Source organism: Zonotrichia leucophrys, chromosome 3 (genome assembly GCF_028769735.1).
Source record: "Zonotrichia leucophrys gambelii isolate GWCS_2022_RI chromosome 3, RI_Zleu_2.0, whole genome shotgun sequence".
In the NCBI taxonomy this organism is placed as follows: domain Eukaryota; kingdom Metazoa; phylum Chordata; class Aves; order Passeriformes; family Passerellidae; genus Zonotrichia; species Zonotrichia leucophrys.
The window spans coordinates 7,939,225-7,953,817 of record NC_088172.1 but is presented as its reverse complement, the minus strand read 5'-3'; the positions used below and the strand labels follow the sequence as shown (position 1 = coordinate 7,953,817).

At 35.6% G+C, this 14,593-nt stretch overlaps 1 protein-coding gene across 5 annotated transcripts in view; it reads right to left on the bottom strand.

Moving 5' to 3' along the window:
- Positions 1-14,593, bottom strand: part of PHF3 (PHD finger protein 3) — a 50,250-nt gene that overhangs the window by 21,227 nt on the left and 14,430 nt on the right. For 4 of the 5 annotated variants that reach the window (XM_064707316.1, XM_064707319.1, XM_064707314.1 and 1 more), the window contains 2 exons: positions 8,709-8,870; positions 5,794-7,594 (listed from right to left, as the gene is read on the bottom strand). In XM_064707316.1, the coding sequence (XP_064563386.1) occupies positions 5,794-7,594; positions 8,709-8,870 (1,963 nt within the window). Of the gene's footprint in view, positions 1-5,793; positions 7,595-8,708; positions 8,871-9,132; positions 9,209-14,593 lie in introns of all 5 variants that reach the window. The other variant, XM_064707318.1, reaches the window with a different exon arrangement.

Here is a 14,593-nt window from a genome sequence, read left to right as displayed (position 1 = left end):
ATGAGCAGTTCCACTTGCTTCCTCTTTGACAAAGTCTAACACAAGTGACATGATTTTTCAAGTTCTGATCTTCTAGAAAAAACCCATAAACCTATCTCAATCATTAGCAGCAGATCTCCTTACATGGAATTTGCAGCATATGAAAAAGACACTGCAAACTCATTGCCTAAGTACTAAATTTCAATTACCCATCTTTTATGCCAGATGTTTCTTCTCTTTCTTAAAGGCATAGTTTTCTTTGCTATTTATATTACAGGAACCCCCTCCAAATAGGAAGCAGCAGGGAGATAAACAACCCTATGCTTTTTGAATTAAAGATGAATTCATGAAACATGCCAAACAGCAAAGCCAAAACCACTAAATTTCCTCAAAACCCTGAAAATAAAAGAATACATTTCCTAATATTAATTACAAACCTGCACTAAAAATTATGTATATATAAAGAAACATATGTACATATTATATATAATCATTAAGGGAAGCTCCATTACCAGTGGAGTCTACACACCTTGCATGTTGCAGGATAAGCATAATATGCTTTATGAAGTGCATTCATAAGCACCTTGTATTTATGCTCATCTTTCATAAAAATATTTTAGACAACTTATGGTATTCATTTGCTTGATTCCTTAATGCCACTGGTATTAATAATAATCTTGCCAATACTGCAACATAGTAACATAATCCATACAAAATCTACAAATACAATTATGTAACTGTAAATAAAAATCACAGTGGAGACCTTCCCTTTGTTAATTATACAGTACAGTGTTGTTTTGTTTACACTGTCATTCAGGTTTTCTACAGCTGTGGGTGGAAAGGTATAATAGCTTTTAATGTTGCAAGGCTTTTCACAGAGGAAGAAAGCAGTAACAGAGGCAGAAAATTTAAAAGCATCATCCATTACTGTAAACTGATGACATCTTGCATAATCTGCTGCTTAACATACTCATACCACCTAATGGACATTTACTAGAACTCAGGCACCATTATTATTCCAATTACTGTTCCTTGGGAAGAACATTCTCACAACAAATTGTTTGTTATATATGATGCACTCATGCCAGGCATCACCACCCTAAAAAAATATGCATTTGTAATTTAAAGATGGCTGTAAGTTTGGAGCCTCAAGCTCCTTTCTCAACCACTCTCTTTTGTATTGCCTATGCAAACTGCATGATAACCTGGATCGACTATAATTTACTCACATTTAGCACTATTTTTAAAATAAAAATCTCCTATTAATCCTTAGTATGGGTAAAAATGGTTTGCAGTTTGCATCCATCAGCCAAAGTACTTTTTTGTACTGCAGTTCTAAAGGAACATTTTAGGAATTATGTATAAGCAAGAAATCAAGAATACTGCATCTTTGCTAAATCAACTTCAGTACTTTCCAATTAATTACCTTTTACAACATTACTAACTTTTCCTCCATATTAAAGCATAATTGAAATGTGGGGGGAAGGAATACCCTAACTAAAATCTATTCCTGTATCACTTAAACTGGCCTCAGACCTCACAGAAAAATTATGTCTGACCATTCAAACTGGGTTATCAAAGCCCAAGCAACAACAAAACAAAACCAGAAAAAAACCTCACAAACCAACAGCAGAAGAGAATCCTCAAACTCCCACAGGCTATTAAAAAAATCTTACTTGGAATTGTTGAAATCAAGACAAAGTCACCAAATTAAAGTTCCAACTTGCTTTGTAATGTTTTCTAGAACATCTGCTTAGAAACAGAGTATCCCAATTGTATTGAATTATTAATCCAAAATTGATCAAATTTCTTGTTAAAGAAGGTAAGTCACAAACAAGGGAGACAATCTGAAAAATGCCTGTTAGATTTTGTCTACTTGTACAAGCAAGGAACCAGTTTAGACCTCCAGCTGCAGAGAATCTGAACATCTACAGTGAAAAGCAGAGAAATCTTACATTAGGAGATTTCTCAATGTCTGCAGAGCTACCATCTTCATTTTGCACTATGCTGACAAATTACGTATTATTTTTAAAATTCAACTACCTTTAATGACCTTTAATCTGTATTCTGGAAAAGTAACTATTGTTTGTGACAAAGCTTAGTATTTTCAGCATCATTAAGAATTTGAGTAGTAACTTCAATCTAAAATTCTTCAAAGTGATATTGCATATCCATAGACACACACTTTTCATCTACAGGCAAATGAAAATTTTTACATATGATTTATGTTATTAGCTGATTAGAAAACATCTGATAGCAATATGGGAACACACTGACAACGTCAAACATGTTGAAAATACTATGAGCAACAACAACTCAAACCCTGAAAATACGAAAAACTGAAAAAATACCCTTTCAGATGTGCTGAAAATTACAAAAAGTCATCTGACTTGTGCAGAAACACAAGGCTTAGTTTTCATATGAAAGAGAAATTCTTTTTAGTCATGCAGCAAAGATACACCACAATACATCAAGCACACAGGCTGAGAGAGTCCGAAAGCCAAACACTGGCAACCCATTCTCTGAGTAATGAAAAAATATATATAAAATAGCTATGATGGGTACAGCTCATAAACTTCAAGATAAATGGAAGAGAGAGCATGAAGTCATTGTTCAAAGCTCAGGTGCCAAACAATGATGATCTATTAACAGAAAGCAAGCAAACATTGTCTCTTACAAAGCAAGATGTTATAACTTGTAAACTTCTTTGATCATGCAAAACCTCATGTTCATAAAACAGAATTCCTCCTTTCCCAAACCCACTGTATCTGCAGTACAAGGTAAGTATACTTTGACTTTGCATGTGGCCAGCAAATTACTGCATGTGTTCCTAAAGATATAAATTCACTTCATTTGCCACGCGCTGATCTGAAATAAAACAACATTGAAGTACCATCCTTCTACTCCTGTTCTAACAGGCAGAGTAAAATTACTCTGGGTCTGTGTAAGGCCTATGTAAGCATCGCCCTTTGGGAATTCTGTACACAAAGAAAGCTGATGCCACAATTTCCACACATTGCCTTCAACCTGAATCAATTCTCCAAGCTTGGTATTACAATAACAACAAGTGGCTTTACACTTTAATTAGAGAAAATACACAGTGACTACTACTAGTGACTACTACTCTGCATACTGAATTTTAAATGGTACTCTAACATGACATCCTGCAAAGCTCTTGGCAAATTACTTCCCAATTTGGGGCTGCAACTTCAGTTTAACTTCTTTTCCTATAAGCAATTTCAACCACAGCATTGAATAAAAGTCCCAAAATTGAAATTACCACAGAGCTATAAACAAAAATGTTGTTTCAGATCTTAGCTCTGCCTTTGAGATTTATTTAACATACAGCCATCTGACAGCATTTGTGTCTTACACTTTCTCATTTTCTCTTATACAATGAGAAAAAAGGGTAAGAGTGACCAGCTAGGTGGTTTCAAAAGGGAAACAAAAATTCCTTGAAAAGTAGTCCAAACAGCAAATTAAAATCCTCTTTCCATTACAGTAAACGTTGATAGCTTTGATGGGTTTCCAAGAGACAGAATTCAAGTTTATCATCATACACTTCTTCTCTTTTGCACTGTACTAGAAGTATTTTTTTTTCTTGCTCTAATAATTATATTAGGACAAAATGCCAAGGCACAGGAGATAAAAATTTTCCTTCCTCAGGTATCTTAATAACAGCAAGTGAATCTGCAAGGTTTATTTTAAGCACAAAACTATGAAGTAAGGTAATCTGAAAAAATTAAAACTTTATTACTTAGACTAGTAATAACAAAAAGTCATGCACTGACAGTCTTAAATTTTCTGTTATTAGGCATGAAGCTCAATAGTGCAAGTTTCCTTATTCCACTACTGTGTCTCTCTCTTTTTGTTTTATATACAAAAATTCTGTGTTTATGTGCTAAAAATATTTCGATGTTTGGCAAATCTGATTATCTTCTGCCGAAAGTGCTGGTTGTGTCCACAGTTTTGCTATGCAGACACAGAAAGTAACACAACTCCAACAAAAAACCCTAAAACGCTGAAGACTGACATTACAAAACTGATGATACCCGTAATTACCATCTGTGGCAACTCATGGGTTGTCTCAATCCAACCTCAGCTGGTGATTCATACAATTATTATTCTGGCAGCACTAAGAACTGGCAATGCAAAATTGGGTTTGTTGAACTCAATCCTATATTGATGTGTATTCCTGTATCGTCTGTAATAGTACTTTGACTTTATAAACTAAAATAAGTAGATTTAACTGAGTCACTGCCACATCTCACACTGGTTAGATCCATTTAGCAATAAAAATTAAGACTTTCTGAACTCTAACAAGACATTGAAAAAAAAACCAAACCACAGTGTTTTTTTAGCAAAAATAGAAAGAATATAGCACAAGTCAAAGCTGCATTCTTAACAGCTATCAAGTATTTTAAATTCCAAATATCATATTTTGCTTTAAAAATACCTACAGAACCATTTTTTTAATCCAGAAAGCAACCTTTTGGGATGTAAACAATTCACTGAAATACAGGCTACTCATACAGTTTTACTGTCATGGTAATGCCTAAGATGACAAAAACTAAGGAAATGCAACCTGCTTAAAATTAAACACTCTTACAAAGACACAGATGATATGAGTCTTAAAAGGAATTTAAAAAAATAAAACCACATGGAACTAAATTTGAGCAGCCCTTCAACCAGGTAATCCTCAGCAACCAGGCAGAGCAAACCTCTTATTAATTCTTTTAGAAGGCCACAATGATGCAGTTACTGTAGCTGTGCAGTAAATGAATTTTCCTGCATTTGTTTTTCAAATATGATACAATAAGTCAATAAAGCTCACAAGGGCCTCTTAGATACAAACAAATGGCAAAAACCCCCTCAGGTGCCAAAGATAGTTGTTACATATTTCACTCTGATGTATGGAGTTCTGAAGCACAATGACTAAAAATTACTATTAAAGCTTTCTCTCACATAAGCTAATCACAAGTCTCTTCAATTTGACATTAAAAAACCAAAAACTAGGCTAGTAGGTAGAACAGCAACAAAAAATACTTCAATATTAAAACACAGTATGTGTAATAAAGGAATTCTCATTCTTGGACTAACAGATCATTAATGAAACTTAATGGTCTTTTTCAGCTCACTTACTGTGTAGAATAGGTTTTGCCACAGAGGGATATTATCAACTTCAGATACAACCTCATTATTAAGCTTAAAGACAATTTCAGATATGCCCATGTGGAAGTTTTGTGGGGTTTTTTCATATTTTTCTTTCTCTCCTCCCTAGCAATTACTTAATTACAGTTACATGAAACCTCAGGGCACTGATTACAAAAAGTGAAAAAAAAAAAATCTCTGCATCTCTACTATTAGGATTGGACCTATACCAGATAAAAAGTCACATGCAAACAAGTATTTGATTTTTTTGGTTTATGGTGATCCTTCCACTTAAAAGGTTTCTGGAAAGAAGGAAATGACAACCTGGAACACAGATATCTAATTTCTTTTCTGTGAAAAAAAGTCAAGCTTAAAGTGCATAATTAAACAGCATAGAAGAATTATACAGTCATCAAAATAAGTATTCATATAATAAAACATTTGTATCCAAACTTTGGGGCCAAACTAGTTTCTAATGTTCAGTTTAAATGATCAAAAAAAATGTATGAGTGCAAAGGAAATTAACTGACTGTATGACATACAGACTTGTATTGCTGGACTAGGACTTTGTTTTGGCATGAGCAGCGTAAAACATTTGGTGGAAGGAAAAAAATTATCTTCCAAGACCAGTAATAAATTCCTAAAACACACTGCCACACACACCTGTTGCCATGTGGCTTTTTGCAAAAGCCACACTGTTTGCTGGGCACCCAAATATGTTTGCTTTCACTAGCAGAGGTATGTTCCAAGCCTTCCTTTTTAACAGTGGAAATGTTATCTGGAATGAACAACGGAGGTTCATCAAGTGAAAGACTTTTGCTACTTCTTCTCTGGCGAGGTTGGAGATTTCTATCATTTCTTTTTGACTTGTTTTTTTCCTTATCATCCTCCTTCAGATGCTCTACAGCAGAGGGATCTTTAGTCTCTGCCTCTTCCTTTGTAGAGTTATTCGCTTTTAGCCCAGTTGCAAGTTGGTGTTTGCTGGCTTGCTTCTGACCAGGATGTGAAACATGACCTGACAATGAATGCACAGAGTGGTGGGTATCTTTAGAACAGCTTTGATGAGTAGGAGATTTCTCACTTGCTTTTTGAACTGATAACTTCTGGGCTTGGGGTATTTTCTTCAGCTTTGTGTTGGTCTGTTTTTTTACAGTCACCCCTGAAATGCTACTCTTTGCTTTCAAACCCAGATCAGCTTGTTTCTTTCTAATTTTAACTGGGTTACTTGGATGCTGCTGACTCTCTTGCTCATCCGCATTTCGCTTCAGACTTGCTGAAGAGGGGCTGTGAAGGCCCGAAACAGCAACACCAGCTCTCGTTCTTGACCGAGTCGTTTCCTGTTGCACTGAACCTGATTTCTGCCGAGTACCTGCACTCAGATTTTGTTTATTCTGTACTATGGATTTACTATGCCGGGGCCTAATGTTCTTTTCACATTTTGTTGAAATACCAATTTGTTTCTCATCATCCTGCAATTTTGATGCCTCTGGGCCTTCTACTTTAGTACTGTCGATCTGCTGCTGTACATTTTGGCTTGACTGGTCAACAACAGTGCTTTCCAAAATGCTATTTCCTGGGTCAGCTGAAGTAAATTCTTTGCTTTTCAAGTCTTTATTATCACAGTCTGTATTGTTCAATAGTTTCTCATATGGAGTTTCAGTTTTCTCCATTCCTTTGTCATCACCTCCAGCTTCTGTTACACATTCCTTTACTGACAATGCATTTTCATCAAGAACTTCCACACTGTGGGAACCTGAACTGCAATCAACCCCCTCTTTCACAGAGCTGGACGAATTTGAAAAGGTCTCACAAATTCCATCTGTATTCAAGCCAGCACTGGATGAATCAGTGTCTTTTCCAGTTATTTTAATTTGATCATGTTCTTCTGCTTTCTTCTCTGATTCCTCTGCTTTATTATCAGTCTTTTCTTCTGAAGAATTTTCCAAGCCCATTGAATCAATCACATCACTTGTTTCATTTTTAACAGGAATCATTTCAGTACCTGCAGATACTGAACAAACTGACTCAGCACCCCCAGAGTCAGTGTTCATTGCAACCTCTACTATTTCCTTTGTTTCCTCAGGAGAAGGAGAACAGGGTTCTGTTAAATTAGCACAACTTAACTCTTGGGATGTTTCTTCAACTTTTGCCTGCTCAGGCGTTTCAAACTTTATTTCTTTCACATCTTCAGGACCAGGCAGACATTTTGTATTACTTTGGGATGCTGTTACTGCTGCTGCTGCTCCTTCCAGCTGTCCTGATCGTCTTGTACTACGCCTAACCTCCCTAGGCTGCTCCGCTTTCAGGCGTGCTGCAACATCTGTCTCTTTAACTGGACTTCTCTCTTGTTTCTGTCCATTTTTTGGAGCAGATCCACTTTTTACAGATGATTTCTTGGTATTAAGAGGAGGAGCAACATTCGAGCGCTTGGCTAGCGTGCTCTGCCGCAGACTCCGTACAGGTTCTAGGGAGGGAAGAAGAAAATCTCTTAGCTATTCTGCTTCCTTCTTTTTGCAAATACAAGATTTGCCTAGAACAAAAGTGACTTACCCCAATTTAGCTTTCTGGATACAAAGAGGACTTAAAACTTAGTTATTTACTAAACTTAAAAAACCTCCCCAAAGCTAGATGACTTGCATTTCAATTTCACACGGACATAGTTAGGATGAAAAATCCCATAATTCTAAAAGCTATGGAATTTCTACTTAGTATATACAAAACACAAGCGATGATAGAAAGACAATCCAAACTGACTCTACTTTTCTACCTCTCATCCTTTTCTACCTCAAACAAAAATTGCACAAGCCATATTATGATTAGAAATATAACTGAAGTTTAAAAATCTTTTAGAGAACAGTCTACAAATCTGAGATCCAGTCACATTCTCAGCTGGCAACTACTTTTATATTTTCTAAACAAGTAACTATTCCAGTGGCTTTCTAAACAGCATAATCACCTGCTTTGTACCACAGGCTCTTATTTAAATTTTAATTGCCATAATAAATAATTTTATCTTTTTAGCTCAACCTGCTCTAGAGGGAATAAGCAGAGCAGTAAATAACTCCAGTTCAACAAGTTAGAAATCCTGTAACTATAATAAATTAGCTAACAGAAAGAATTAAAATATTTTAATAAAATATTAGGTATCTTGAGATATTTGGATTAAAGACTTTCTGACTGCAATTACTATAACCTAATTCAAAGTAAAAAGAGAATATGCTAATAAAAATAGAATCAAAACTTTACCTGAAAATAAGAGACATGCTAACCTAATATTCCAATGCTGTTTTGCAACTCCATCATGCTTTTGTTAGTGAAGAACGACATTAGTCATCTTATGTAGGTGAAAGGATCAAAATCTCAAAAATTAGTTTAATGACCATAAGGAAGACAATAAATATTTATTAAAGAGGAATTCTAATTGACTCATATCCTATGGATGCCAGCTTCTAGCTGCAGCGTATGAAAAAGGAAGTTTCTATATTGGAATTCACACAACCAAGTTAAATGTATAAATGTTGGGATGGGATTTTAAAGATTTGATTTACTTCAAATGTGCAAACACAATCAGTAATCACCTTGTGCCATTAAACGTGGTGATTTCCTCGGCGATGTGACTGACGCTTCTTCAGCACGGCTTCTCAAATTCCTATTAGGTAAAGCAAGCTCATCGTCATCAATGGTGTCATTACCACTCTCTTTAACTCCTTCTTCATCCATAGTATCATCAAGACCAGTAACTGGAAAAAACAAACAAACAAAAAAGAGCCTAAAACTTAAAATGATCAAAAATTGTTGCAGCTACAATGCTGAGCAAGACCGGGCAAGAGACATTAAAAAAATAAATAAACTGGTCATCTAAAATCAAACAAAAGAGAGAAAAAAAAAAGAAGAAATAAAGGTCAGAAAATTCCCATGTGAGGCAGTTTCAGTGTAGAAGAAGCTATCACCCATAGCTTAAAACTTCTGCAGATAGTCCTCATAGCTTTTTTGTGGACTCACATTTTTATTGGTTTTTTTTGCCACAGGAATGTCCCCAGTCCTAGAGGATCAGCTGCCCCTCACTGTCCCTTCCCACCTAAGAGAAAGTGAAGAAAGGTAAACAGCAGAAAGAGCTGATCCAGAAGTGCAGAGTGTAAAAATCACAGTTTTCTGACAGGATACCATTTTAAAACTCTCAGCCCCACCCATACCACATATCTGTGCCTGAAATGTGTTTTTGGAAGAGAACTTTAAGTGTAGCAAGCACTTAACCTCCCAGGAGAGACGGGGAAATTGCCATTGGTGAACTCCTATCCTCCACTAACCTGAGGAAGGTCCCAGAGGTTGCTCCTGAAAACAGGTTTCCTAAGAGGCAGTCAGGTCACTACACCAGCCATTCTCCTCACTTGCTCTAAATTTGGTCCTTGCAGTGGTAGCCTCTCCTAGTTAAAGATCCTATGTGTAATTAATGAATCCTGGGCCCCATGAGATGCAAAATTTGCAAGATCAAGCCAAACGCCCAAGTGACTTTACAAAACACACAGGAAGGTCTAACAAATATAACAGACTCCCAACAATCAAGCATGACTGTTTTTCACTACTAAGACACAAACCTTGAAGCATTTTTAAGATAAACTCACATGACACATATAAGATATCTAAAAATTTCTAAAAATTGCTCACTTAAAATTATATAAATTAACACATCAATCAGAAAAGTAAAAAAGCAAGGAGTTAAATTAAAAATTGTTAGAATTTTTAGACCATCTCAGAAAATCTGTCAACTTCTGGTCCTTCTCAAGTTTGGTATTACTGCAATTTTTAAAAAACAATGAAAAAACAAAGTAACCAAGCAACATGTTAGAATTTATAATATTAGAAAGTTTTTTAACAGCCTCTTAAGGAAGGCTGATCATGGCACCAGGCAATCAGCATTCTGAACCTCTGTAATCAGATGGGTGCCAGGAGCTGAAAACTAGGGAGTTTCTCAAGCTAACAATTTATGGTCATTTATTTTATTTTAACCAATATTTTTAGTTAGAGCATTGTACACATCAGTTACAAGGAAAGTGTTTGTGGAAATTACTGTCCACTTCTACTCTCCAATCCAGAGAGCCACCTTTTTATCTGCGTGTGTTTACAAACATACAGATAGCACATGCAAGGTGCATGAGGCTGATAAATTTGGTCTTACTCCACTCAAGAGTGTTCCTTAATCCCTTATTTGCTATAAACTACATACTGGACACACTAGCAAAAAAATTACATTGTAACTGACCTATTAGACATTTTCCCAGTAGATATCTAATACTAGCTATTGTCTAAGATGGAAACCTGAATGAGAAGGACGCTCACTCTAACTTCAGCTGCCCATTCTCATGTTCTCAAAGATTATATTCTCCCAGCAGCTCTGCACTTCGGTATTTGTGTTTTCATAGTGTTCCTGCAACACACAAAACTGGCTTTTGGGAACAGACTGTGACAAAAGAGACTCCTTTCACATCCACTTCTGTTCTTTCTGTGAGAACTAAATTACTAAACTATTGAAGACAGCATGAAAAATAAAAACTACTAGAACAGCTTCTGAAACAACTTTGGAGCATATTAAAGGGCTGACATTAGTCTTGGCCTTTACAACGTTCTCGCTCAAGTTACGGAATTTCTACACCCTCCCTTCTTAATAACAAGAGACACATTCAGTCCATTATTGACAGACAGTGTGAAATATTAGAATTAAAGTATTTTCATACTTACAAGACTCTGTGCTGTAGCTTTAATTTTACAGAGGAATTGAAGCACAGAATCTTGCTAATTTCAAACCACCTGAGCTACAACTCAGCTAGTAAAGACAGTCTCATGAGGCTCCTGATGAGGAGCATTCCACACAGACCCTGCTGGAAAGAGAAAAATGACAGAGAACAGCAATAGATACAAAGAAGACTAGAAAAGTAAATTATGAAGAGGAAGTGGAGGTAAAGAACCAACCCTAAGAAAGGTAAACCAACAAAAGCAAAATCAGAAAGAACAAAAAAAGCAGAGATGATCTCAGTAACAAATAACTAAATATTATCTCAGCATCAAGTATAGAAATTAAAAGAAAAAAATAAAAAAGGAATAAAGAAAGAACTTATCTGAACAGAAGAGTTGTACACCAGTGTACAACTGAACAGACTGCAAATAAGAAAAGTACGAGTCACATTCAACATATTTAGTCACATTCAGGAAAAGGCACCACTGACCTTCACCTTACTATTTTGAGTTTCTCCATTACTTGCAAAGTATCTGAACTTCTAAACTGCTGGGCTGTACTGCTGACTCACTTTTATATATGTTATACCATAATAGAACAATATTCAGTAAAAACAGTCTACTTGCAAATTTAAAGCAGTGCTTTCCCTATGCTAAAACAAAAGCGTGACCATTTTTAAACTTTTTAGCAATGTAAAACTTAAGAAAACAAGCCTTACTTTCTGGTAAAAGAGGAGGTAAGGAGAAGGAAAAACCCCTAAATACAGCATCAAAAACTATGTTTATAAATCTTTATGTTTATTAACATAAGACTTTCTTCCATTATTTTGAGCCAAAACTAAGACAGAAATACTTAGTTTTTTGACACACTGACCAAGGTAAATATAAAGTGTAGAAATAAATTTTTTCTCTGTAGATGTTAGTACTGGATTTGTTTTGCTTAGGTAAGCACACCAAATAGAACATCACTGTTGCTCCTGCTTTGCACTGTGTCCAGCTGAATCACACTAATGGCCGGAATGTGCAAATCCACAGCAGACTCTATATAAACATCACAGATTATATGGAAATGGTTGAACATTGTAAAATTTCTGCATTACATGGGAATAACAACACAGAGATGTAACATAATTCTTCAATAAAAAGAACAGTTACAGTCTAAAGCAGTAACTAACACATCCAGGTAAGCCTTCAGAAGAGCCAATAAACTCCACTGAAACAACAAAACATATAAAGATAGTGATATTTTGTCAGTAAGTCCCAAGATCGTAAATGAGGATGGTATACTTTCTATGAGAAACCTTTTTCCTATTGACATTTGTGATGCACATGTTCAAGAAACAAGATTAAAAATACTTTCTGCTAAAAGAAGACATATTTTCAAGAGAAATTATGTGACTGATGATGTAACTTACATAAGGAAACATCAAATTCCAACTGTTTTACAAAAGTTTGCCTGTAATCTATTGAAATGAGAATTTGCCTGCAAGTACTTTGAGCTGACTGTCCGGTGCAAGAAAAGAATCACAGTAAGTAACATGAAATATTAACCAAACACTTGCTCCCATTCTCCATTAATGTCTGTGATGTTAAGAGGTAATTTTACAGTCTTTAGAATAAAGATGTATGAAAATCAACTAGGATAAATAAACTTAATACAGCATGTATCTTGACAGAGGACTGCATGCCCATTTTATTAAAAAGATGGAGCTACATCACAAGCTTACTGAATAGTGGTTCTTAGAGACACAAGCCTGTTACATTGGAAATAAGGAGCAGAAAAACAAATTTCAACAAAGTAAAATCACCACATCAAACCAAGCACTTCAATGTAAATTAATTAATTTTATTAAGAAGGGAGTCTTCATGTATTTACAAATCAGAGAGCTAATCGAAATTGCTTTGCAAATCTTAGTACAGATCCAACCTCTCTCCACCCATGAAACTGATCCAAAAGCATACTAAATACTTCAGAAGGACCTACACTGGGGAATACAAACAGAAAAAGGCACAAACTATTCTCCAGATTCTCAAGACCAATACAATACATTTAAATTTTATACAGAAAAGTTACTACCTTGGTCATAAAACACTGTGTAGCTGCTCTATGGATAGCTTGGAAGAAGGAAGGCATAAAGAGGTAAGAAAACTGAGAGAAACAACTGTAAACCAAATTTTGGAATCTCAAAGTCACATTCAAAATTACTTCAAATGTAGGAGGAAAAATATATGTACATTTGGCTTTAGTGAAAAGAGCCCAAAATGCCTAACAGAGCTAGACATCACGCAGCTAAAGAAAAGAGTATTTGTAGTCAGAAAAATTGGTTTGGCTTCAAAGATTCAGTAGCTAATAATGACTTTAGCAGAGGTAATGCTGCTTTTAACAATACTCATGAAAACACAGGATAAAACCAGAAAAAGCAGACTGCACTTCAGGGAAACACTTTCCCAGCAGCAATCCAGAGGGACAGAAAAAAAGGGCAATTAAAAAGATGTCCCTAACACATTTTGTGATTCTTACAGCAGCAGTCTTTATCATTTCTGGTAAGTACCTGATTTGATAAACATACCCATAAACTAAATTAGTAAAAAGCTTGATTTTAATATGAAATCTAGAAATGTCTCCAGATGATATGCAATTAAAATTCCATTCCCTGTATTATAAATATAACAAATCAAACTACCCCAGTAAATGACATCCTGAAAAGCTACACAGTTTGTGATTACCAATTCAATTTACCTAGAATTACCAATTTATTATGAATGCTAAGTTATTTAGCTCACTGGCATGCAACCAGTATGACCTGCTATGTTCACAGGTGGATAAGTTTCTAGCATGTCTTCCAGCAAGAACAAAACAAAACAGAAAACCTATCACTAGGGTACCATTCAAAGTTGAAATAAGTGTGTTGCTCTTAAAAGAATTCTGTCCTATTCTAGACTTCAGCATTTCCACTTCTTATCAATGAATTGCTCAATAAGGTAAAGAAATCAACACAACACCAAAAGCATGCTTCCACATCCACTCACACCACTCAAACATTTAAGATGGCCAAGAGCTGTTCTACACAATATAATTTTCTACACTGGTCATGCACAGCTTGTATGAACAACCACCTAAGCAAATGAACAAAAAGAAGCAGAGAAGCACCTAAAACATGATTTGGGACACTTCTGATTGCTTCAAGAATTTGGATTTCATTTATTTCTCAAAAGTTTCATTTTGTCCAATTCTGTCCTTTAACAGGCAAGGAGAGCAGTTATATCAATTTCTACTACTGACACAATGTCCTTCGGCTGATACCTACTTCAGGACAGGAAGAGCCCTCCATAATTGCTAAGCTCCTTTGAGCTGCAGTGATTAAGTTTTGGATAGTTTGTACCTTAATTCACAGAGGCAGCAGAACTTTTTAACTGTGCTGTAAGACCAATATTCTTCTCAGTCTAGCTCCATAAACCAGCAACCTAACTACATCTTTATAGTTTAGCAGTCACCCTTCACTAACACATTCTAAAAGGACTGCAGCATAATTTGACCTCTACCCTATTCAGCTTGTGAGAATCACAGAGTTATGTCTACCTCTGCTCAAAGCTATAACCAGGATCACCCACAAAGAATCTTGTTCTCTTCTCTAAATATGTAATTATTCAATCAAAGCTGGAAAGATAACCTTATATTATTACTCTCACCCCATTCTGTTACTCAGTGGCAATTATAGAGCAAGCTCAGCAA